General features: G+C 37.7%; 2 protein-coding genes across 3 annotated transcripts; one reads left to right on the forward strand and one right to left on the reverse strand.

Moving 5' to 3' along the window:
• The first annotated feature begins 6,458 nt into the window (after positions 1-6,458).
• On the forward strand, positions 6,459-21,465 carry gls2a (glutaminase 2a (liver, mitochondrial)). 2 transcript variants are annotated; one of them, XM_077224421.1, is made up of 18 exons: positions 6,459-6,823; positions 6,963-7,053; positions 9,181-9,302; positions 9,818-9,947; positions 10,055-10,134; positions 11,050-11,213; positions 13,793-13,851; positions 16,732-16,764; positions 16,859-16,917; positions 17,046-17,112; positions 17,204-17,254; positions 17,376-17,552; positions 17,804-17,935; positions 18,014-18,106; positions 18,204-18,265; positions 18,350-18,426; positions 19,070-19,133; positions 19,218-21,465. In XM_077224421.1, the coding sequence occupies exons 1-18, from the start codon at positions 6,630-6,632 to the stop codon at positions 19,405-19,407; spliced, it is 1,845 nt and encodes a 614-aa protein (XP_077080536.1). In that variant the 5' UTR covers positions 6,459-6,629; the 3' UTR covers positions 19,408-21,465. The 2 variants fall into 2 exon arrangements, with proteins under 2 accessions (XP_077080536.1, XP_077080537.1); XM_077224422.1 differs by having other exon boundaries at positions 6,966-7,053.
• On the reverse strand, positions 21,465-26,574 carry spryd4 (SPRY domain containing 4). The gene is made up of 2 exons (XM_077224425.1): positions 26,373-26,574; positions 21,465-22,302 (listed from the first exon to the last, which is right to left on the reverse strand). The coding sequence occupies exons 1-2, from the start codon at positions 26,500-26,502 to the stop codon at positions 21,761-21,763; spliced, it is 672 nt and encodes a 223-aa protein (XP_077080540.1). The 5' UTR covers positions 26,503-26,574; the 3' UTR covers positions 21,465-21,760.
• Between the last annotated feature and the right edge of the window lie 10 nt (positions 26,575-26,584).

The following is a 26,584-nucleotide window of genomic DNA, read 5'->3' on the forward strand; positions in this document are numbered from 1 at the left end:
TTCCAAACCTGTATGAGTTTCTTAGTTATTTTAAAGAATGTTGGTATCTACACAGTTGACAGTAGCCATTGACTTCCGTAGTAGGACAAAAATGCTTTGGAAATCAATGGCTATAACAACTGTCTGGATACCAACATTCTTAAGTATGAACATGCTGATTATGGATTTCCCCACAAATTACTGAGAATCACAGCTTTGAAACAACAACAAAAAATGTTCTGTTTTAAATTCACCATTCTAACGTAAACTTCAACTAATAATCAAGTAACCTTCAAAACTTGGCACAACTTGACTAAATCTAAACTAAGCTTACATTATTTTCTATAACTGAAAGAAAGCTGAAAAAAATAAACTTAAATGAAAAATAGAAATTTTGCCATGGCAAATAACTGAAATAAATAAGTTAAAATAAATAAGAAATAAATATGTTGAAATACTAATATTACAAAATATAAAACTGTAAAAAAGAACCAACAAAAATTACAAAAGCACATAAAGTAACTGAAACGTAAATTAAAATTAATTAAATCTGCAAATCTAAAATTAAAAGATAATTTAAAAATATGAATAAATAATATAATTGTATATGGATAATACTAAAATAACACTTTCTTCACATCTGTTGAATAAATACTGATATTTTGAACATATAACTGTAAAGTGGCATGCTTTTAAAGGTGGACTTTTTTTTCCGCTCAAACTAGCAGGAATTCTGCATCACAGATGTATTTGTTGTGTCTTCCCCAGTTTAGTTCCTTTATGTAACTGTTCCTCAAATCAATCAAAATAAAACATCTACCATATCATTTATCCCACTGTGGGAACAGAGGAGAAGAGAAAAATTGCAATGCTCGAGGGATTAAAAGATCAAACTGCAAAAAGCGAAGCATGAAAGAGTAAAAAAGGAATAAGGATACTGGAATCTCGGCCTCGGTGTGAGACATCCTGTGTATGTAGATGAGTGTGTATACAGTGTGCACATATGAAAATCAGTGTGTGTGTTTGTGGTCGTGTGCGCACATGAATGCGTGTCTATTAGTTTTATGAAGGGATATGTGTATGTGTGTGCGTTCTCATCGGTGCGACTGTGCACACACCCTGTTCGATGTGTGTGAGTCCGAAATGAGCCCTGACTGTGTGCTCTTTAAGACACACACACAATGCGGCTCTGTGTGCAGACCTGAGGAATGTGAGACCGGGCAGTGGGGGAGAAGAGAGCCGCGGGTGTGGATGGAGGGAGGGTGCGGAAAGGTAGAGGGATGAGGAGAGGAGAGGAGCGGTGGCAGGAACACGGCGAGGCTCCAGGGGTGTGTAGGGTGGCTGGGTTGCTGTGGATCAGATGATGTGGGGCCTGACCATTGGCAGGAAACCCCGTGTCGGCATCAAAACACTAACCGTGATTGGCATAAGGGGTCAGAAGGACGATCCGTGCCCGAAGATTAAGCACCCGCCAGGCTTTTCTTCCAAATGTGGAGCTTTTTGTCCATTTTTTGAAAGCTAAAAGGGAAGAAAGCAGAATTAAGTAAATAAATTCAACTACATGGCATCCAAGACCATGAAACATTCTCTTTACAAAATGTTCTGATCCATGTGCCAAGATAAGATGCCCAACGGCCTCACATGAGTGAACATTTGTGTCACTTGAGACTAAACCGTAATTAAAATGCCAAACAAAGTATTTGCATGACAGTTAATTAAAAAATGAAAACAGTTTCTGTGATATTTCACCTTTCAAGGCACGTTCACACCATGGATGAGGACTATAATGGTAATATCATTTTAAAAATCATTCTAAATTTAAAAGAATAGCAGTGTCCAGACAACAACTATAAAGATAAGGGCACAGATATCATTAGAATCACTTTAAAAACTTTTTTCCAGCTGACAGCCAATCTTGCTATTAAGAGCTCAAGCATTTAAACTAAAGCGACAGATGGAAAAACTGCTGCACATGCTTTGAATAAACAAAACATTATTGTGCTTTGTTGTGGATGCTAATATAGTTTGCATATTAAAACTATAGTCATATTAGCACACACACACATATATATATATAGCATTACAGTTGTTATAGTTATCTTTCTTGGCGTGAACAGGCCTTTAGTTTAATCAACCTGTCATGGCCGTGGGAAACCGAACTGTTCTGTTTGATATTACAGTCCACATATGGGGCCTGAAGTGGGGGAAGGATTCGTTCTGTCTTTGTTTGGTCTAATAAAGCGTTCTATTTATTCTCATAACTTCTGAGATAAGCTATGGCAAACAGAGAGGCTGGTGTCCTGGGATTTTTGAATGAAGTGTCCCTGTTGATAGAGTGATTTAGGCCACAAATGAGCTTAATTTATCCAGAACACCACTGTCTGGGTTTAACAGCTCCCCTTTTGACTTTATCCAAAACTTAATGCGTTTCATCTCTGATCCAGCTTTCACTATTTGATTTAATCAAAACTCTTGATCAGGGGTTTTTTAAAATGGCGGTCCAGGGACCTTCAGAGGGATGCAAGGAGGAACTATAGGGGATCCACAGAAAATTTCAGGATTTGATCATCTTTCGCATCAAAAAGTCTTGCACTAAATCATTGAGGCTTTTGTAATATTGCCTCAGGTGTGATTTTATATTATAGAGCTCTGTGCAAAACCAGTGCTACATGTAGTCTACTCTCAGTGGAACCGATAGTGTTTACCAATGCTGGATCTATGAACAAACACACGCACACACAATGATTACTTAAACAAAACAAACAGTTCACCACAGGATTCTGCATTCTTAGCAGCTCCCTGGTACAAATTTGAGGGTGAAAGTTAAGTCCTGTGAACTGGCCTGAGAAACTGACCCTGTTTGTGGACATTGCAGTCCAAAATCCTCATCAAGGTTCTCTAAGAATCCAGGTAGAATGTGGATACCTATTCTTATACAACACCAGCACCATAAAGTGAAGACGACGACTGCACGGAATGATCAACAATGAGAGTCATCAAAGGCAGGTCCAATAAAACTTTAAAACACAAAAGAAGAATCTATATGTGCAAATATAAATCTGTATAATTATATACACAAACACACACACACACACACACACACACACACACACACACACACACACACACACACACACACACACAATCATACATATATAGCCTATATATATATATATCCTCTAAAAGCCACCTCTGTCAAAAGTGAGATAATAATATTGAGTGAATGCTCTCCACACATACATTCATCAAATACTTTCACTACAAACTCACTAAATCCCAGCCTCAGCCCATTCAGAAATGCCAGCACTTGGGTAGAAACCTACACATAGGAGCCTGATAAAAAAATTTTAAAAAAAATTTAGATGGACTTAGAGGCTTTTGCATCTGAAGTCTTCATATATACATACATACCGGTATATATATATATATAGTAGTAAACTTAAAAGTAATGTTACTTTGCTAGTTACTTGGGAAAAGTGAAATATATTAAAGTTACTATAAATGGTAATAATGTTTCATCACGTAAATGTAGACTTGGTGAGCATAAGAGACTTCAAATATATTTAAAAAATCTTACTGACTCCAAAATTTTGAATGGTAGTGTATCTACACTGTACATACTGTGTATATTTTTGGTTGCAAAATATGTGTTACAGAATCAACTGATAATCAATAATGAGAGCTTAATGAATAAATAATGTTTGCAGTCAGAATGTGTGTTGGAATTATTGACATCCTAATTTCTTCATTTTCTTGGAGCAAAATGCGTTTGAGTTTCACCATTTACACATGGCAGTTATGGCCAGTAAAGAGATCAGAGAAAGTTGGGAGAGGCAGAAAGGAGGAAGATGGAGGGGAGAGAGGGGGATTTAAGATGGAGCAGGTAGACAAAGCCTGCATTCATGGACACAGTGAAGGAATGAAAAACATTCTCCACCAAGAGACGCATGGTCATCAGTAGGGCATGGGTTAGGGTTGCGTGCATGTGCGTTTGGATGTGTGTGCCAACACGAAAGGAAGAGGTGTTTGATCTAATGATAAGGGGGTGTAATTTTACTCCAGGCCCTGGTTAAAAGGAGTCCTCGCTTCAAAATCTACCAGGTCCAGTGGAGCTGGTCAGAGGAAAAGAGAGGGGAGAATGTCAAACGAATGAAAAACCCAAAGACAACAGTACAATGACCCACACAGCCTCTGTGGAATGCATTCAATCAGAGTTCACAGGCAATTCTGTCAGTGTAGAACAGAAAAAGAACACCCTTCACTTATTTTTATGATTTTCCACAAACTGAACAAATTGAGACTGTAAATAAACCACCCAGTGTAACTGAAAGGATAATGTCTGATCTGGCATTTGGCTGTGGGAAGGTGAGGTTAGTCAGTATGTTGGACTAGAGTGATTCTCCGTATCCGTTTATAGAGGTGAGTTGGTGCGGTCTGCCCCCTAAAGGCGAAAGGGGGTATTAGCAGCGCTCCTGGTTGGATAGGGGACGCAAGAGTACTGCCAGCTGCCACAGAATCCTCGTTTTAGTCTAGTCAGTCAGATCATATGGACGTTATGAGCAATTCAACTTATATAAATACATTTAAAAGTGTAAATTCACAAACATTATAAACACTGAACTTTTTAATACGGAAAAGATCCACTGACACCTACATCAGAGCTGGGCATGTTACTCAGCATGCACCAAAGCCCACCAGGGGGAGCCACAAAAGAGCAAAGCCGATTCCGTTCTCAGATCTGTTGGATACAGATACTCATCACAACAGGTAACATATGAGCTCATAAAATGGTTGTGAGTAACTGCAAAGGCTCAAATGTGAAATAATTACGAGCAAAGTTGAGAGAACTGAATCCAGTCTGATACCCTGTCCGATCTGACCAGAGCAAAGTGGTCAACTGGATATGGTACCTTAATTTGACCCAAATCCAAGGTTGACCATGAGCCATGCTGAAACAAGTCTCTGAAATGACGTCTCAGAAGGTCTAGAATGTCAGTAGTTTGATCAGGGCCTTCATGACATGAAAATAACCGGGAAATGTTGCCTCAGACCCTTTGATGACATGAGCCGACTATGGTCCACTGTATATAACTGTCGGGCATGGGGGGCCTGCTATGAATTTAAGTAACAGAGTAGGAGTATGACAATGACAGGAACTTTTTCAGCCCAGCAAATTTTTACAAGAATTTTATATAAAAAGTTATTAGTGGTGGAAAAATATATTTTAAAAAAATCGAATTAAATGAAAATAAAACGCATTGTGAAATTGATTGCATTTTTTAAAATCTTTTTTATTTTTAGTATAAAATAGATATTGGACGACACAACCCTTTAAAACAATATTTTTCTTTCTGACCAGCAATTCTAGCTTGTCAAAACTTGATTTCTAAGTTTCTGTATTTTCTATATAACAGCAAGTTGTAGAACACAACTGAATAATTTCCCAAATATGATCAAACATAAAACAAAGTCATGGCATGGCATGGCATGGCATGGCATGGCATGGCACTCAAAAAAATGTTCTTACCACCAGCGGTTACACAAAACAATACTTGACCGCAGGAACAAGGCAAACATTAGGGCTTAAATACACAGGGACTAATGACAAGACAAGGGACACCTGTGCAATGAACCAATGACAACATGACAACACAGAACACATGGCAGGATCACATGACTAAAACAGGGGATCACATGCCAGATATGAAACAAGAACATGAAACAAAACCATAATGTGTCTGTGTTTGTTTGTGTGTGTGTGTGTGTGTGTGTGTGTGTGTGTGTGTGTGTGTGTGTGTGTGTGTGTGTGTGTGTGTGTGTGTGTGTGTGTGTGTGTGTGTGTGTGTGTGTGTGTGTGTGTGTGTGTGCGCGCGCGCGTGCGTTCGTGCATGCGTGTGTGTTTTTCAATCCCGGCAGGTGACATGTCATTGAAATAGGTCCCCATGAGGAAACAATCTTATAAATCATACAGAATTACTTTTTTTTTAAATTTTAATATTTGTGTGTGTTTATTGTAAATATCAATGTAATATCATAATACATTTATCTCTACCATTTTAATAACTTAATGGTAACTGAATGTGAATCAATCAGTTATTAATTCAAAATGTTTTGCCACTGGTCACAAACGTTTACATGTATTGTGATGTGATCATGTGATTTATGTGATTAATAACACCTTAATAGACTTTATAGACCTTTTTTTATAAAGCGACCAGACCCTTCAAGCTCAAAAGTAAACTTTGGTCACAAATAGCCTATTATCGGTGGGATTCAATGGGTTAATGTTTATTTCTGATTCTGTGCCTTCTGATTAAGTGGCAAAATGTCCATGCTCAGTAAGTCTGTCCTTCTTTGTACAGTTCTACTATTGAGTCATACATGTTTTCTGGCATCCACCAATGATCTATCTCTTTTTTGCCCCACCGCCACAGCCGCCAGGAGGCGTGTCCTCACCTGCGTATGATCCCTCGGTTACCGGCCAATTTTGTCAACAGAAGTCACTACTTTGCCTCTTGGGACGATCAGGCACTTGGAATCCAATAGAAAGCTCGCGATACATAAGCATACGAGACACGCGCTGTTTATTCAGACTATTTTACAGCTGTTATAGGTCGTTGGTTTAGAAGTAAAACATTTCTGGATAGATTATGCATGGTGTTAAAACCCTACTGGCGTCTAGAGCTGGTGTTTTGCTCATAAGGAATGGTGGAAGATGGGAGAGAGTTGCAGGAAGTTTGGAAAGAAGACACTCACCTGCTCGGCTATTGCACACGAGCGCATCACCTGGCCAGCATCCGCGCCATCAGCACGTGATCGCAGAGACGGACGCCGGCACCTACAGGTAAATACTCGGAGAGGCGTTGAGGAAATATAAAGTCCTTTTAAGAATTGATTTCGGAAGGGTGACTATCATTATGAAAAAAATTATTATGCATCGTATTTTGGCAAAACATGTTTTCTAATTTGTCTTGTGTTTTGAGCAGTAAGAAGGTGGTTGCTGGGTTGGAGGACCTGTTGTTCTACACAATCACCCAGGGAAAAGAGAAACTCTCAGTGGCACGTTTCCTGACAGTGAGTAGAGTCACAGTGCTGATGATGTTTGCGTGTGTGTGACTTAGCATGTACTGCTGTGGCTATCTGTCAAATCAAAGGGAATAAAATGCATGCTATTAACATCATGTACACTCCTGCTCTCTATTTTGTTTAGTATGAATAAAATAAGACACTTTTATTCTTACATAGGTTATAATCATAAATCTTTGGTATTATATAATAGTACTATATATAGATGTCATGTTTGTGGCAGGTGTCTGGGCTACATTAAAGCCCCTAATAAATATATCTATTCCCAAACACATGTGGATCCATATTTGGATGTTTGAGTTTATACCACAAGGAGGAAAACATACATTTATGCAGTGTTTTAACCAAGGTAACATTCAATTTCCAGGCATAGTGCTGCACCTTCTTGTGAGTGTGCTTCAGTGCACATGCCACCCAGAAATAGATAGCTATTAAAGTGTCTGCTATAATTTATATGCATGAGGTTGTTTTGTCTATGACGACCATCTCCACCAGCTGCAGTCTAACAACTCATATGCCATATATCATTGACTGAAGATAACATGGTCCTACCAAATGACTGTTGGTGAACTCTTTCATCTGACTTGTGTAAACACTGTTGCACCACACAGTACCTTAATATTTTAGTCTTTGATTTAATCTATTTACTGTCTTAATGTATATTCCTGTGCTTACTGTAAACATCCATGTTCCAAAAAACTTGCCTTCGTAAAAATTTATCATCAAAGTGTAAGATCTTGCTCCGGCTAAAGTGCAGTTTATTCAAAAGATCCAAAACATAAGACAAAATACAAAACAAAGACTTGGCATGGCTTGGCGAAACATAAGACTCACTGACAGCAGTAGCAGAAACAAATTACAAGACAAAGACACATGACAAACATGAGGGCTTAAATACACAGACTAATTACAAGACAAGGAACACCTGTGAACAATGATCAGACGATTAATGAGAAGACTCATGGCAGGATCACATGACAAACAGGGAATCATATGACAAGACACAGAAATATGACAATGACATGAACCAAAACCAAAACCGTGACAAGTTTAGGCTCAGTAAGAATTTTGGTTGCACTTTATGTTACAGTACATGCAATTACATGTACTACTACATACAGTTTACTTATAAAGTACTGTGTAATATAAGGCAACTACATGGGTAAAGGTTAGGTTTAGGAGTTGGTTCAGGGTTAGTACCTAGTTATTACCCAGTTCAGAAAAAAAAAAATGTCACGGTTTGCGTTCTCGAGCCACCAGGCACTGTTGTTGTGCGAATGAGCGGCCGGAGCACGTTAAGGGTTTTCTGTTAGAACGGTGTCGTGTAAGCGGCCCCTAAGTTAATAACTAATGATCTTTGCAATGTGCAAAGTGAATCAATCAAAACTAACTTTAGCTAGACAATAACTTTATTCTAGAGCTGCTGCAAAGCCAAAACAATCTCTGTTACTTTCATTTCCTATTATCACTGTAAAGCTATTTGAAACAGTCCATATTGTTAAAAGCGCTTTATAAATGAAGGTGACTTGACAAAGTATGAACATGGGAAACAGGACTGTAAAATAAAGTGCTGCCAGAATTTTGTATATTTTTGAAAGTAGTCTATTATGTTATGAAATATTATTACTATATAAAATAACTGTTTTCTATTTTAATATGCATTAAAATTTAGTTTATTCTTTTGAGGGCGAAGCTGAATTTTCCACAGCCATTACTCCAGTCTTCATCATTCTAATATGCCGATTTGGTGCTCAAGTTTCTCATTATTATCAATGTTGAAAAAAGTTGTTCTCTTTGATTCTTCGGTGAATGGAACATTAAAAAGAACCGAATTTATCTTAAATAAAATCTTTGTAACATTATATATGTATTTTCTGTCACTTTTGATCAGTTTAATTCATACCTGCTAAATAACAGTAGTGTTAATCAACTGGGTTGTGAACGCTGTTTCAAGTTGACATTAAATGTCTCTATATAACTTATTGTATGCTCCTGAACTGGTACTGTAGTTCATCACATAAATGTGTGCTAACATTTTCAACCAATAATTTTTCACTGAACTGTGTTTTGCCTGAATTATTCCATTATTAAAATACATGTTCTTGTATTTCTTAGGCACTCAAAAGCACAGGATTGCTGACCTCTGACCCCCGATTGAGAGACTGTATGCGACAGATCCATCAAGCTGTCCAAGAGTCTGTTGGAATGACAATGATGGACCAGGAACTGTTCAGAAAGTGGGTAGAAAATTGACTCAGCAATGCGAAGAGTGAGAGAATATGTGTTAATTCATATGTGTTTTTAGAGATTTATCATCACTTATAGTTTACCGCCTACAGCTGTTGTGACTCATGCCCCTTACGGGTAAATGATAGCTCAATGTTCTTGGAAGGCTGGAAATATAATCAGTCGATTCATCATGTCCACATGCACACATATCATCACATACAAATGCTTCACCTCACTTTCTGCTCCCCAACAGAGATAAATACAACACTCCACCTGTTGTATTTATATGTATTGTGTGTAAATGCTTCTTGCTGGAGCATGTGTGGAGCTACGCTATGTTAAGCTGTGATAACGTGTTTGTTAGGCCTCTGAGGCACAGCTTATGTTTCTTTTGAACCAATTCCGTCAGTGTTAATAAACATGGATCAAATATCATTTTCAACCATGTACACCTCTCTGAGCACATTACTGGCCATTAAGTCACAGTTGTGTCACATTGGCATATGTGCGTTTCTGTTTCTAGATGTGTTGGCAGTAACATAGTCCTCCTGACTCAAGCTTTCCAAAGGAAGTTCATCATTCCAGACTTTGAGGCCTTTACCTCCCTCATAAACCATTTGTATTATAACGTACAGGCTCAGCAAGGAGGGAAAGTAAGACATTGATTTTCCTTATCACTGTTTCTGAATCACCTTTAAACCTTAAAAACACATTTATTTACTTCTAATCTCTATATTTGTCCATGTGTGTGTTTGCTCAGGTAGCAAACTACATCCCTCAGTTGGCTAAATTCAGTCCACACCTCTGGGGAGTTTCTCTGTGCACAGTGGATGGTCAGAGGTAAAATATACTATCTCCAAGCATTCTTTATTCACATCTGTGAGATAAAAGTAACTTTTTAAAGCATCTGTTCAAACAATGTACAATTGACCACATTTTCTGACCCGAAATACTCTATGTTCAAAGTTTGGGCTGCCAAGTGGGTGGGGAGGATTTAAAAATATATATATATATTTTATTCATTAACAATGCATTAAATTAATCACAAGTGGCTGTTCTTTTAAATTTCCTAAAATAAAAATTGTTAAATAAAAATGTTTTAAACATTGATAATAAGAAAGGTTTCCTGAGCCCCAAATCTGCATATTAGAATGATTTCTGAACGACTGGAGTAATGGCTGCTTGAAATTCAGCTGGAATAAATGACATTTTTAAATATATTAAAATAGAGCCGTTATTTTAACTTGTAGTAATATTTAACAATATTACTGTTTTTACTGTATTTTTATTTTTTTATATATTTTTAAATGCATCCAGCCTTGAAGCATGGACTACTTTCAAAAACAACCATTACCTTTTGAATGGTATTGTTATTCAAAATAGGTGTACAATAATTTTCTTAGAAATATTTCTAAAATATTATGCAATTATTTTAATGATTTTCTCTGTCTCGACAACAATATAATTGTTGACTTATTTTGTCAACGGTTTTGATCTTTGCATCATTGACATCACTTCTCACTATCAAACTCATATTATCATTCTTACAGTTCAATTTAATGTGTTATAGTGGCCAAGAACTTTATTAATCTCATAATAAAGTTCTTGGCCACCTGGCAAACCCAAATTTCACTCAAATCTCATGCTTTCTGGTTAATTCTTGATTTTGTATAATAGCAATTCTGTCTTTTCTTCTTTTCTTTTCCCTCTCTCACTGTATCTTTCGTTTGATTTGATCTCTTCCTCTTTACATAGGCATGCTATAGGGGACACGAATATGCCATTTTGTCTGCAGTCATGTGTGAAGCCTCTGGAGTATGCGCTGGCCGTGCATGAGGCTGGCACTGAACATGTGCACAAACATGTGGGGAAAGAACCTAGTGGCCTCAAGTTCAACAAACTCTTTTTAGATGAAGAGGGTAAGAAACCATCACATTCTGTATTATTTCTCTTTTTGTTGGTGTCACTCAAAGATATGGCCACAAAGTAGTCTCAAATAGTATTTGGACATTTAAAGTGAAACATTGTCAATATATTTGTATTTTAGGGTTAGGGTTTTCTTTTAGATTTTTTAAATTAGTGATTTCAGAGACTCATTGTGTTCTATTGCAACATGAAGTCTGGGAACAAGAGGAAGCTGTCACGACCTCCCAGTCTAGGGTTAGGAATGCTGATGAAAAAAACAAAAAAACAATTGGATTGAAATATCCCTTCTCCCGTCCCAGATCAATTACGCCAAGTACCACAAAACGAGATAGTGTCAAAAATAAGCTTTTTTAAAATTGACACAGAAATAGAAAAAGCAGGAAGGGTGAATCTTCAGGAGGGGTTCAAGACAAAATAACAAACAAAAGGGATTCTACCTAAAAAGGAATTAAATGTAACTTACCTAACAAAAGAAAAATATCCCAAAGAAAGTACAACAGCCTTCCCTTACTCCCTAACTGACCAGTAAACAAGAGAAAACAATTAATACAGAAGAGAATGGCAACCTCCTCCCTACGGCTTCCAAAATAACTAAATAAACATTAGTCTAATGACATAAGTCAGCAAAAAGATAAATAAACAGAAAAAAAATTATATATATATCAATTGAAAAACAAAACAAAATAAAACTTAAGACACAAATAAAGGAAAAGTGTCCTCATGATTCGACCGTGAAAACCCCACACAGGGAGAACTCACTTAAAGAACAGCACACCAATGGCTACTGATCAAATTGTCTGGGGCAGGAGACGAAGGACAACGAAGCTCTACGACGCGCGCGCAAAAGGAGCTCTGCAACACTGCCGTCTTTCTCAGCATTTAAACGCTCCTCAATGTAATCTGCCGCAGCTGAACCCAATCAAGCCCTGCACAGAGGGAGAGGGAGAAAAAGAGAGAGACAACGAACTGCACACCATATCAATTCACAACATCAAGAAATCAAAGAAATAACAAAGGAAAAATAACAGTACGTCGTGGAACGTAACACACCCACCCTTAGTTACAAAACCTGATTTGTAACAATGAATTAGGTACATCAACAATTCATGCCGTTTTCAACGGGTCAATTAAGCATCACTAGAATACGCCCTCGACAATGCGTCAGCTACGACATTATCTGCACCTTTTTATAGTGTATATCTAAGTTGAAATCACCAGAACTCAAATACACCTCAAAGTGTTGGACGGCCAGCAGTAACGCCAGGGCTTCTTTCTCTATGGTGCTATAGTTTTTCTGAGAGCGAGTAATTTTTTTTGAGAAATAGCTCACTCGATGTTCGATACCAGCGTTATCTGCTTGCATCATTTGATCCCATACATGAGCACTCGCGTCCACCTGCAGGCTGAGTGATTGAGTGAAATTCAGAGCAGAAAGTACAGGAGCATTACATAGTAAATCTATAGCAGAAGAAAAAGCAGATTCACATACTTTGTGCACAAATTTTCACTCAGTACTTAAAAGTCAGTAAGGGGTGCAACCACTGTGGCAAAATTTCCTACAGAATCTCCTGTAGTATCCAGCCATTCCTAAGAAACGCCTCAACTCGCGTTTATTAGTGGGTGAAGGAAATGTAACAACAGCTTCAACTTTAGCCTGAACAGGCTTAACCTGACCTTCCCCGACTAGTTTACCGAGATAAGTCACCACTGCTCTGGCAAACTCACTTGCTGAGGTTAAGTGTTAAGGACGCTTCATTTAAGTGTTTCATGACTGAACTCAGGGTGCATAAGTGATCTTTCCATGTCATAGAATATATCACAACGTCATCTAGATACACTTCCCAGTTTTGTACCTATGATAAAACAATCTGCATTAAACGTTGGATTGTGGCTGGTGCATAACGCTTCCCGAAAGTCATTACCGTATATTGCATGAATGCTTTAGATGTGACAAAGGGGGAGATTTCAGAGGCAATGTCAATGGCACCTGCCAGTATCCCTTTAAAAGATCAAGTTTGGTTACATAACATGAAGAACCTACACTTTCAACACAGTCCTCCATTCTGGGGAGAAGAAAGGAGTCAGCTTTGGTGACATTATTAACTGCGAAAATCGGTACAGAATCGAAAAGAGCGGTCAGGCTTGGGCACAAGTATACAAGGCGTGCTCCATGGACTCTGGCTGGCCACAGCAAAGCCATTAACTTACCAGATACTTAACTTCATCTTTCATGGCTTGATGTTTGTGCGGGGTTAACACGATATGGATGTTGTTTAATTGGTGTGCTTTGTCTGCGAAGGAACATTAAACAACGTAGGATAGTTGTAAATCAATTCAACAATATCACTACGCTCATTCTCAGACATATAAGAGAGATGAGACGGCAAGTTGGCCAGAATAGCAGAGTTCGAAAGTTTTCCACAAGAGGCTTGAGCATCCTTTCCAATTAAACCATCTGTCACCTCTGAGGAACATTGCATCTGCAATCTTTACTGAATCCTTCCCAGTCAACATGATACTCCTTTGACATTAAGATTTGATCATTTACAAACTTTTTTGGGGGGTTTCACAGATAAACCTCATAATCCCATGGTGAATGCAGGAGCCATTGTAATCAGCTCTCTCATAAAGGTAAGAGGCTATTTTTTCACATTTTTAATTCACTGTTGATATATATTCATCATAATAATACCACAAGTACTAACTCAAAATGAAATTCCTACACCCATAACACATTAATCCGTTAGTTTATTTTATTTTTGTCCCAGCCTTTACAGGGACACCCTGTAACCCTAACCTTGAAGAGTTACTTTAAATTAAGCAGCATTGCTGTGGTGCGTTATTGATATCGGAAATTATTACTGTGACAGGCAAAGTGCTTTCATTGGGACAAAATTTTGTTTCTGTCCTTTCCTTTTGACCTGGTTTTAAATAGCTGACAAGGTGTGTGTTTGTGTGTATGGTGGTAGTGGGTAGTCCAATGAGGAATCACATAATAAGGGCTGCTAGTGGTCAAGAGGTGTGTCTAAACAGCCAATCAGAAGATGTGCTGAGAAATACGCCTTTCAGTGTGTTTAAAAGGGCTGCTATGAAAGAGTAAAAGGTTTCAGTTGTTTAACTGATAAAAATATAAAAAAACTAACTGCATGTATACTTAAGGGACTCATTACTTGTAGTATACGTTTCTAATTTGACCTATGCTCTTAAATATATTACACAACCTCACGGAGCACAGACACACAGGAGTACTTTTTAAGATGAAGACATCTAAGAGCTGTGATCGCATTACACTGACCTTCTGGACTCCCTCGTGGAACTGGTCACCTTAACGTCACACCTTAGGACATATGAAATCCAATATGTGTACCACTTCCTGTTAGGGACTAGCGGTTCATATTCAGTGTTTTGGCTTTATGTTCTGTCATATAATTTCATGTTCACTGCCCCATGTGCAATGAAAAACATGACAGACGATGACTAAATTTGCACCCAATTTTTTTTTTAAATAAGATGTATTTTCATTAAAGGTGCTATTCATGGTTTAATATTATTTCACATGCGTAACATTATATATATATATATATATATATATATTTATAGGATGAGACCGTTATGATCTCATATCATACCACATTTTCTTTGCTGCACGTCTGTGCACACTGCCACCAAGTGTCTAAATACAGCACTGTATTACTGTTTGCAGAGGGATCTTTGGATCAATCTGTTGTGCAGGTAAGTGAGGACCCAAAAGCGTTTTAACAGGAACAGAATCTTTTAATGACAACACAGGGTAGTACACAGATCTTCTTCTTGAATGATAAGGGAGAAAACAAACAACCCGCAGAGAGGGCGATAACAGGAACATAAAAAGTCTCTCAGGTAACTTCAAAAGCTTTAGACAGCAGTAGAGAATAGCCGAGTAGCGGCGACAGGTTGCAGGTCTCTCAGAGAGGTCGCGGGTCGAAGATAGACTGTGACTACCAGGTCTCTCGTAGCATCAGATGAACTAGACAGAGTAAATAATAAGACGATTAGCTGAGAACAGATTGCACTTGCCAGGCGGATGCCAACAGGACAGGACAGGACAGGACTGGGCTGGACAATGTAGAAATGAGCGAGACAGAAGTTTGCTTCTAGCATGAGAAACTCAAATGAGAATCTGACAAAGAAAGCAGCAAGAACAGAGAGGGAAATAGAGACCTAATCAGAGGAGAAAGGGAACAGGTGGGAAGAGAGTGAACGAGGTAGTTAGAGGAGATAAGGAACAGCTGGGAGAGCAGAGAAAGAGAAAGTAACCTAAGATGACCAGCAGAGGGGGACAGAGTAACAAGAACCAGACACAACATGACAAGACATAACACAATCCCAAAACAAACTGTCACTGGAACCACTGTTAGCTATTTTTTTTTGCTGGCGAACAGAAACTAATATTATTTATACAATTGATTTTTAGCCCATTTGACTGAAATTGAAGAATTAGTAGACAGTATGAATGTTGAATGTGTTGTGTGTTTCACATCTGACTCTTTCCTTTTGGAACTTTCTGGCTGTGTCTGTAGATGTTTTGTTGTCTTGAAGATAAGTAGCATTAGCTATGGGTTAACCCTCAGAAATTTCTGATGGCTTTTTGAAATTTATTTTAAGTAAATTTGAGTAAATTTTTATATTATATGTAGACTAAACATATCAGAAGGATTTAAGTTTATTGGCTTGATGAAACAAAACTTGTGTAGTCCTTTAGAAGCAACTTGTTAGGAACTTACATTTTAAAGCACAAAATAGTTTAAAAATTCACATTTGAGGTATAACTATGTAATTTATATTGTTGAACAATCTTTGAAAGTCCTTTCAAGTATTATTATTCATGAATAAAATTAGTGAATTAGCCTTTTGTGCGAAATAGCCTTCCAGGTTAGCCTTCTATTACTGATTTTAGTATTAGTGTTATTGGCTTGACTACACTTGTGAAAAAGAAGTGCGATTAATTCCATTGAATGTGCACTTGTAGTATACCTCAAATCTTAAAAGTATACTTTTAAAAAACTGCATTTGCAGATATAATAATATTAATGAAATAAATTGTAAGGACACTTTAAATAGTACATTTTAAATCATTGTTTTAATGATCTTTTGTTGTGCTTTAAAGAAGTACACTTATTTTGATGTGTTGACTATATTGTACTAAAGCACATGCAGACATCCCAAGTCTCCCGGAAGTTCCGGGAGTCTCCCGCATATTGATAGCGGCTCCCTGATGCCCGCAAATTAGTTCAAATCTCCCGGAATTTAGAGCTTGTGAGCTCCAAACCGTGTAGCGCGCGCACGGCAGAGAGGGGGAGACCTTGCGTGTGTGTGCAAATGTGCGTGTGTGCACCATGAAGTGCATGTGAGACCCACCCCCCCGTCAACAAAACCGAACAATCACCCCACAGACAGTTGAGTAGCCTTTGCTCTTCCTACCATGTTCTTACTTATTTTCTCACTTTCTCTTTTTTTTTGTCTCTATTACAGCCTGGTTCCAACAAGGCAGAGAAGTTTGACTTTGTGAGTACACTGCAACATCTCCACCATGTGAAATATCCCAGGATTTTTATTTTATCTCACTTGTTATAAACATTGATTTCTGTTTGTCGGTCAGATGATGGATTATCTGAAGAGAATGACTGGCAGAGAATATGTTGGGTTCAGTAATGCCACGTGAGTTTTTAATACAACTCTAACTCTTTTATTTATATCATATCACACTCTCCTAGAGGCGAACCTACAGTTGTTATGTCATTTGTACTGGTTTATTGATAATGATAACATTTTCTTGCTTTTTATAGTTTCCAGTCAGAGAAAGAGACCGGTAACAGGAACTATGCAATTGGCTATTATCTCAAAGAAAAAAAAGTGAGTGTTTTTTGGTTATTGTCTTTTTTATAATCCTAATGATGGGATTTGTCAGCCTTTTTCACCTGCTGCTCTGCTCTTTTTCCTGTAGTGTTTTCCCAGTGGAGTTGACATGATGGCAGCCCTTGACTTCTACTTTCAGGTAAATGAACAGTCATTCTGACACATACCAATTGTGTTTAAAAGTAGAACTTGCTATTATTGCTCATACTAAACACAAAATGTTACTCTTTTATGTTTTAATGTCTTTCTTTCATTTCCAGCTGTGCTCTATTGAGGTGACATGTGAGTCCGGCAGCGTCATGGCAGCCACATTAGCTAATGGAGGGATCTGTCCAATCACAGGCGAGCGTGTGCTCAGTGCCGAGGCCGTCCGAAACACTCTCAGTCTCATGCACTCCTGCGGCATGTACGACTTCTCTGGCCAGTTTGCCTTTCACGTTAGTCACACACTCACAGCCAAATGATTGCTTGCAGAATTCCTCAGTGTGATAAAGTACATAGACACAATGACTTTACAGCTAAATTAAACTATTTCAGTTCTTTACTTTAAACCTCAGCTAATTACTCAAATAAAATCACTGTTGTTAGATGGGGCCATGCTGCAAAAGACGTGAGATGTATGCGCTGTGTGTTTACATTGAAAAACAGTGAAATGTGTAAACCGGCCCTATGTGTGTCTTTTCCTCAGGTGGGTTTGCCTGCTAAATCTGGGGTATCTGGTGCCGTGCTGCTCGTAGTTCCTAATGTTATGGGAGTAATGTGCTGGTCTCCGCCTCTTGACCGCGTCGGCAATAGCATCCGAGGCATCCACTTCTGCCAGGTACTTTTTCATGATCTCTCCTTTTGTCTTTCTATATCTTTATTTTTCTCTGAGACCATTAACTTGTTTCTCTTTTAGGAGCTAGTCTCACTGTTTAACTTCCATAATTATGACAATCTGAGACACTTTGCAAAGAAGTTAGACCCTCGCAGACAGACAGGACACGAGAGGGTGAGACCACAGACCAAATTAGCCATTTCATTCACACTGTGCTAACAAAGCAAATAGTTAATAGTTGTAAGCACTGATTATATTTAATATATTTCAGAACAAGTCTGTGGTGGATCTGATGTTTGCTGCTTACAGTGGTGATGTTTCAGCTCTCAGGAGGTAAAAATCTCTTTCTTTTTAAAAAATATCCCAGTATTTTTATGTGAATAGTCATGAGCAACATGAGACATTCATTTGTTTCAGAATTGCTCTCTCTGCAGTCAATATGGAATTGACTGACTATGACATCCGTACCGCCCTACATGTGTCCTCAGCAGAAGGTAATAAGGCATTTTTTGCTGAAAAATGTGTTTTATGTATCTCCACTACCATTAAAAAGTTGAGGATCAGTAAGAATTTTTAACATTAATACTTTTATTCAGCAAAGATGCATTAAATTGATCACAGATGAACTGGCTTTAAATAACTGCTGTTCTTATTCATTAATGAATCCTGAAAAATATGTATCACAAAAATATAAAGCAGCACAACTGTTTTCAACATTGATAATAATTCTTAAGCAATAAGAAATGATTCTTAAGATTCTTAAGCAGCTTTCGATTGAGTTATTTCTAGTCTAACCAACAACAAATGAATGAAATTTTTACCGTCCCAATCCAAATCACATTCATATGTGGTTGAGTGAATGCATGATCTAAAATACAGTAATGCCTCAAATGCTTATTTTTTCTAATGTGCCTCATGATTTGATCTCATAATGGAGGTAAAAAATAAAAGATTTTCTGTCAGTTGTTGTCTTTTGGCATCGTTCTGATGCTCAAGTCATTATTTAATTCATTACTACTACCATCACTAACAGCGTGAATGGTGAGTCCTAAAGTTTGAATTGTGAAATCTGAATTGGGTGTAAATGAAAAACTAAGTTATGCATTTATTAATAGGTTCCTTAAACTCTTATTTCAGGGCACTTAGATGCGGTCAAGTTTTTAACAGATACCTGCAAAGTCAACCCCAATGCAAAGGACAGGTAAGGCAAAACTCACCTCCCTTGCACTTTTTGTGGTCTGTTTTTGTTTCATTGATTTAAAACGCATGCCAATCTGTTCTTCAGATGGGGGAACACACCTCTCGATGACGCTATGCAGTTTGGGCACAACGCAGTGGTCAAGGTACTACAGGAGTACCAGAGCATTTACACACAAACACTAATGCCAGAGGAGCTCAGCGCTGACACGTGTCCCGGTTCCACCATTGACGCAGAGGAACTGAAGAGCATGGAGACGCTGAATGGTTTAGTTTGAGTGAGAACTACCCCGGGAACTGCCAAACCGCAGTGTCTCGTGTCTTCAGGAAAGCATGAGTGTGTGAAATTTATGACAAAGCCTGTGAAAGGACTGAGCAGGTGTGCGCAGGTGTTACAGAGATAGTGCTTCAAACCAAAGCTTTGCTGTATGTAGACCTCAGCTAGCTTCTACTGATGGTTTAAAGGGATAGTTCACCCAAAAATGAAAATTCTGTCAGTATTTACTCACCCTCATGTTGTTCCAACCCCATAAGACCTTCGTTCATCTTCGGAACACAAATTAAGATATTTTTGATTAAATCTGAGGGCTGGATCATAAGGGATTGACACTTGTTCCCCGAAAAGTTATTAAAGATATCGTTAAAATAGTCCAAGTGACTACAGCTGCTCAATCCTAAGTTTATCAAACGACGAGGAATACTTTTTGTGCGCAAAAAAAAACTAAAATAACGACTTTATTTCAACTATTCATTTCCTTCTCTGTGGGCTTCGAGTCAGTTCACTAGTTTAACAGCGTAAGCTTCTGTTGTTATACGTCACACGCATCACACACATGACCAGCGTCGGCCAATAGTGAGCCTACGTGTGACCGTAGCTCTTACGCAGTCACACTACGTTAACTGACTAGAGGCCCATAGAGAAGGAAATTAATAGTTGAAAGAGTATTCTCGTCGCTTGATAAACTTAAGATTGAGCCACTGTATTCACTTGGACTGTTTTAACGATGTCTTTAATAACTTTTCGGGGCTGGCAAGTGTCAATCCCTTAAAAGCCTATGGACTAGTATGGAGGAGTGATCCAGCTCTCAGATTTAATCAAAAGTATCTTAATTCGTGTTCCGAAGATGAACGAAGGTCTTACGGGGTTGGAACAACATGAGGGTGAGTAAATACTGACAGAATTTTCTTTTTTGGGTGAACTATCCCTTTAAGATCATTAAACTCATTACTGTAGTTTCTCAGACCTCCATTCAGTCTATTGTGGGATTATGAAACAACCAGATACTTCCCGGTAATTTCTGGTACGGCTCCTCAAAGACAGTTTGGTTTATTCTTGGACCAATTTAGAAATGCTGAGGCTTAGTCTATCCTTGCAGAAGAATTTTTATGTAAAAGCCTTAACTCAAAGGAAGCCTTAGGAACTAGGGGCCAGATTCATGAAACATTCTTAGGAATAAAATTCTTTAACTGTTATTTTCTTCCTGGTTTCTGACTTTAAAAATTATGAATATTTTGTATTCCAAAAATACTTGAGAACAATTTTTTACGAAAAAAAGATAATAGCATTCTTAAGAATTCATATTCTTAAAAATACTTATAAATAACTTCTTAAAGTTAGGATAAACTCCAGCTGAAATCCCTGAAGATAAGAGGTTTAATGAATTCGAGTTGTTTCAAATATCTAGCATTTCAACAAAACACTAGCTTGAACTTTTCAAAAAATGCACATGGGAAGCATCTTTTGAACTTCGAATTTCTTTACTTATCTTAACTTCTTTCTTTAGAAGATTTTTGTGACTCTGGTCCTATTACTAAGTAGTTACTAAGGTTAGTGTAAATTTAGCAGGCTGTCTATCAAGACAAACATGCATGTACATTAAAAATTAGTAAAAAAAAAAAAAATTACCATACTGGAAATGTCATTACATCATATTACCTTGAGTTAAGAGGTTAGCCAGCACTCTTCATAATTTGAACTATAACCCAGTTTCTGTCATTTTAAGTTATTAATAATTTTCAGCTAAATATTTTGAGCAGGTATTTGTATATTTGTACTATTCTTAAGATGTTGAAATTTTTTATGTTTGTTAATAGACATTTTTGTAAGATATTTAATGTAATTTAATGTTGTTTTAGTGTAGGGCACAAAAGCTTTAACTGAACCCTCTGTGGACTTTGCACACAAGAAATGAATGGTATTTAAAACTTGAAGTTTTGAAAAAAATAAAGTTCAGATAGTTATAGAAGAGCGTTTGTTCAGAATGAAAGTGAAAAGTGTGAAATGGATAGAATCAGATGACACAACACAAAGTATAGAATAAATAAATAACACTGGTGAAGGGTGTCTTTTTATTGAAAAACCTCTCTCAACACTATACTAAAGCACAGACGCAAAATGAAAAATGTCTAAGGATATCAAGTATTCATATGTGCATGTACGGATTTATCAGCATTATATCACAAACAGTAGAGTTTGGGGATATTATCACAAGCTGAACGGACAAATCTTGTTTAATGGCAGTAAAAAAAAACAGCTGTGTTCCCACTGAATGTCTATTCATAAGGCCCCTAATTCCTCTTCTCTATCCATTAAGAGGCATGTAGCATCAATGTGTGAATAATGAACAAGAGTTACTGAAGCCCTGGTGGAATCTCCAGTCCAGAGTGTGAGAGTAACTCCCCATCCCAGAGTGCAAAGGCAGGACAGATGGGCGAGCGGAACTGTGTCTTTATCGTATACACCACTTCAGCTTTCTGGGTGTCCACCAGACTAAACCGTCCTGCCTTGTAGTCTACCAAGAGCCCGACCCGATCAGGTTTCCCCACCAATGGCACCGGGACCTGCTTACCGGTGGTCATTGCAAACCACTTCCTCTGGACAAACGCAAACACCCAGGAACTAGAATTTGTGCCCACACATTCGTCACGTGATGTCAACACCTCGGCCACTCCCACACGGAATTCGTGGGACTTTTTAACCGTGATCTCCCAGTAGTGCCGTCCAGAGTCAATGTGGGTGTCGGCGAGAACCACAGCCCAGTCCCGGAACCGGAGAGGGGTATCCTGCACGAGGGAGGGGTCCACGCCTAGCATTCGATAGATCACACCTGTGTCCTTCTTAAAAAGGTCCAGGCTGCTGTGGGCTGTCCGCTCATCAAGCTTAAACTGCAAATCTATGGAGACATAAATAATCTTTAATATAAAAATTAAAAAATATATATATACACACACACACACACACACACACACACACACACACACACACAGTGTTTATATATATAGACTAATATCATAATGTGAGTTAGGCAGTGTTTTGTGCAATAATAAAATACGCTTTCGATTAAAAAAAAAATTATATACAGTACAGTGGAGTGCCTTGTAAATACCATGTTAAATAAATAATAATAATTCAATATCATGGTAAATAACTGCAAAAAAATATGTACAATAACAACAACAACAAAAAATCACTGGTCCCTCAGTGGATGTCTAATTCAGATGCTCAGACTGGGAGAAACTATCTATGACCAGCAAACCATTTTAGGCTGGTGCAAGATGTTTTTGATTTGTGTTCTCTAGAACCCAGCAGTGGTGTAGTTTACGTGATACGCAGGTATACGCCATATACCCATTAGAAAATGTCAAGGATTTCCGTATGCCCACTAGGAAATGTCAAAGATCTCCGTATACCCAATTTAAAAAGCGTGAGGGCTTGTAACAACATCGTTTTGAGAAATAACTTTCATTCATAAATTCACCCCACGGATCGAACTGCGGAATCCAGCAAAAATGAAACTTGGCCTACTATAAAAAGCGGAACGTCATGCAATTTGGCCATTTTTGAATGAATAAATCAAAAAGTAATGATACAATGAATCAAATCTCGATATGTAGCTACTAAATGTCTATGAATATTAAAGCTCAAAAAGACTATTGAAATAAACTCTGAATGTTCTGCGTGTTTCTGTGAATGAGCGCTCAATGGCCCTCATTTATCATTCTTGCGTAGAAACGGGCCTATATGTTGGCGTAAGATTATGCTTACACTCCTCTCACCGCCTGATTTATGAAGCTGTGCGTACCTTTGAAATCCAGGTGTACGCAATACCTGCCCATGATAAATGCCGCGGCTGAAAATGATCGTCATTAGAATAACACGCCCCTATATATTCAAGTCTCCGCTTCCCCCACGCCCTCATTTTACGCCATGAACACACGGAAGACGGCAAAGAAGATAAACTTCTCCGACGTGGAGATCGAGGCCGTTTCTCAATACCAAGTACGCAAACTTCGGACTTGCGTCCTTGGTAGTTCAGACTTGCGAAGTTCGACTCAGGAGAACGAACTCCCGAGGACGAGAGGACGCAAGTCCGGTTATTCTGCAAATGCAACAGCGCGTTCTTGATCGCGTCACTCAGCACGCTCTGGCTACTCCGGTTATCTCTTTATGTATATTTTAGGCAACAATAAAACGAAATATGGTATAATACAACTCTGCCTCTTTTCATCAACAATAAAACAAAATATGTAATAAAACACCACTCTGCCTCTTTTCATTTAAAAAAAATCTTAAACATATTAATGGCCACACAAATGTGGTTCAGGCAACGTATATATTTATAACAACACGAAATATAAAACACAACCCTGCTTCTTTTTGTTTTCATTTTAAAAATATGAAACATTTATCATTAAAACTGACATCTAACTAACAGAGACAGGGTTGTGTCATTTTATTTGATTATACATGTAGGCCGCATTGAAGAGAATGTATAGTAAAATATATATAAAAAATATTCTTTATATTTTAGAATATATAAATTTACACAACCCTGTCTCTTTTTGTTAAATGTCAGAGGAGCCAGAGTCAGACTGGGGGAGGCCCACCGGATCCAAGCCTCCAGCTGACACTGAACGAGGAGAATATTATTATGATTTTATTATTATTGTTATTTAGAAGAAGAATGTCGTTATTATTATTATTTGTATTATTATTATTATTTAAAAGAAGAATGTCATTTTGAAACGTCAGGTAAAGCGCACAGGCTCGCAACTGAAGGAATACATATGCCTACAAATCAAATGCTTTGGTAAAGTCACACAAATTAAACATTGAAGTCCATGTTGCACAAAAATAAACACTGAAGTTTATAATTACTATGTTGTTGTTTTTTTCACAGTGGGTCATAATATGTCATATCTTTTAGTTTGTCAGTGCGTTTTGTGGTGTTAGGAATTGTTTTTCTGTGCATTTCCGCACTAACTCAAAACGTGCGTACATGTACACCACCTCCTGAGCTGGCGTAGGATTTGAGCGTGCCGTACGCCAACGTCCATATTGATAAATCTCAAAGTCACCGTGGTTTTGGGTGTACGCCAGGTGTACGGTGGAAATTTGGTGTACGCACTTTTGATAAATGAGGGCCAATGTGTGCTCTACTACACACTGACGCGCGCGTGACACTCGTGGTGTTTTCAGCGTCTATGAGGTCATGCACACATTTGAACTTCATTGCAGAGCTTTTATGAGAGTCACTTCACACGAATTTTACCATTTCATTTGATAAAACTATCGTCATTCATTCGTATCATACACACACTCACAAACTTTAAAGTCTTCATCATGACAACCTGTCAAAATCAAAGTTTTGTATAACTTGAAGAAAATATAACAGAAATATATTTCTATTGCACAGTAGAGTATCTTCAAGTAGGCCTAATAATAATAATAATAGTTTATTAAAACTCACAGAAGCTCAAAATGTCTTTAATTTACAACCCACCAAAATAAAAGTTTGTAGAGATAAATAAAGTAACTCGAGGGAATTATGAAAGAAATTGCATAGTAAGATGTACTTTTTAAAATAATAATAATCAAATCTTTTAAAACATAATTTTAAAGGAATATCACACAAGTTTTAAAAAATTAAATTTGTATTTGTGCTTATAATGTTTAAGTCTTTTAATTGTCAGCTGATAAAGCCTGTACTTCAGGGACCATATTCATATAACATCTAAGTCTAAATGTAGCTCTTTACTGGCTGAGTTAGATGGCGAGTACCAACTAAACAGTAGAAAATGGGTGGCGGCGGCGGGCGGGCAGGCGGCGGTGGGGGGGCTGGTAGCATATATCAGTATACTCACTACAAAAAATAAACTACACCACTGGTACCCTAACCCTATTACACTTCTAAGCTATAGTAGTAATTTTTGTAAGGGTTGCTATTAACAGTGGAAACCTGATATTAGCCAACAAATGTCATTTAAAAAGAAAAGAAATACAAATAAAATAACAGATACAAGTGAATCTCGAAAAATTAGAATATCGTGCAAAAGTTCGCTTATTTCAGTAATTCAAATTAAAAGGTCAAACTAATACACTTAGTATATGTAACTATATAGCCTACATATGCATGATTATACTTTTCAAAGGGTCGACATGTATTTAAAATCCTTTTTTTATTATTGATTTTATGTAATATTCTAATTTTCTGAGATTTTGAATTTGGGGTTTTCATAAACTCACAAACCATAATCACATACCACAATCATCAAAATTATAACTTTAGCACGATATTTTAATTTTTCTTGTACATTCTGTAATGTGGACTAATATAAAAATGTGGCATTTTCTGTAAAGCTGCTTTGAAATGATATGTGTTGAGAAAAAGCGCTATATAAATAAATGTGAATTGAATGGAATACATTCTGCAAGTTGAATGAAGCAGATAACAGATGAATTAATAATCCCTGCCACAATTAGTAGTAGCAATTACGTGGTAATTTGCAGGTATCATGGGTAAACTTGGAAAAAATAAATGAGAAAATAAAAACGATGACTCTTTAAGTAGACTGATGAAAGAACATAATGTTCCCGTTGTCAGATTATCGAGATCAAGATGATAATGATGATGTGGCCGCATCACACTGAAGTAACAGGGACATAATGCACTGTTATTCGCAATGCCCTGCGTAAAATATCACGAACATTTATAATTAGATCGTGACAATCTACTGGAATCTCCGCTGAGACACGTGACTACTGCCTACGGTCTACCACAGAATTTTTATTTTATTTTACAGTTTATGCAACAGAACTGATATCTTGTTGTGTAATGCATTCCACTATTGATAATTCATAAAAAGGAAATATTTCATGTGTAATTATTATAGCTAGAACAAAAGTATGACCTCCGGGTTCGAATGGACTCTGAGATGCGTGGAAAGCATTGCATTTACTCACTGTTGCCTGCACTGGCAGTAATATACCATCTCCGAGCTGTGAGGGTTTTCCCACTGCCGTGACCTAGCGCAGTCCCCAAAGATCTGCCTGTCAAACGACCAAAGAGTACCAAGCCCGAGGACATCGCCATGTTGACCCATTCGTGGTGCGCTTTACCTCTGTTTCTGTCGCAAGGTTGCGCTGTCCAAATGCTTGAGCGCTGCTGCCCCCTA

This window comes from Siphateles boraxobius, unplaced genomic scaffold (assembly GCF_051911475.1).
Source record: "Siphateles boraxobius isolate OS27281-9 unplaced genomic scaffold, OSU_SipBor_1 9, whole genome shotgun sequence".
NCBI lineage: Eukaryota > Metazoa > Chordata > Actinopteri > Cypriniformes > Leuciscidae > Siphateles > Siphateles boraxobius.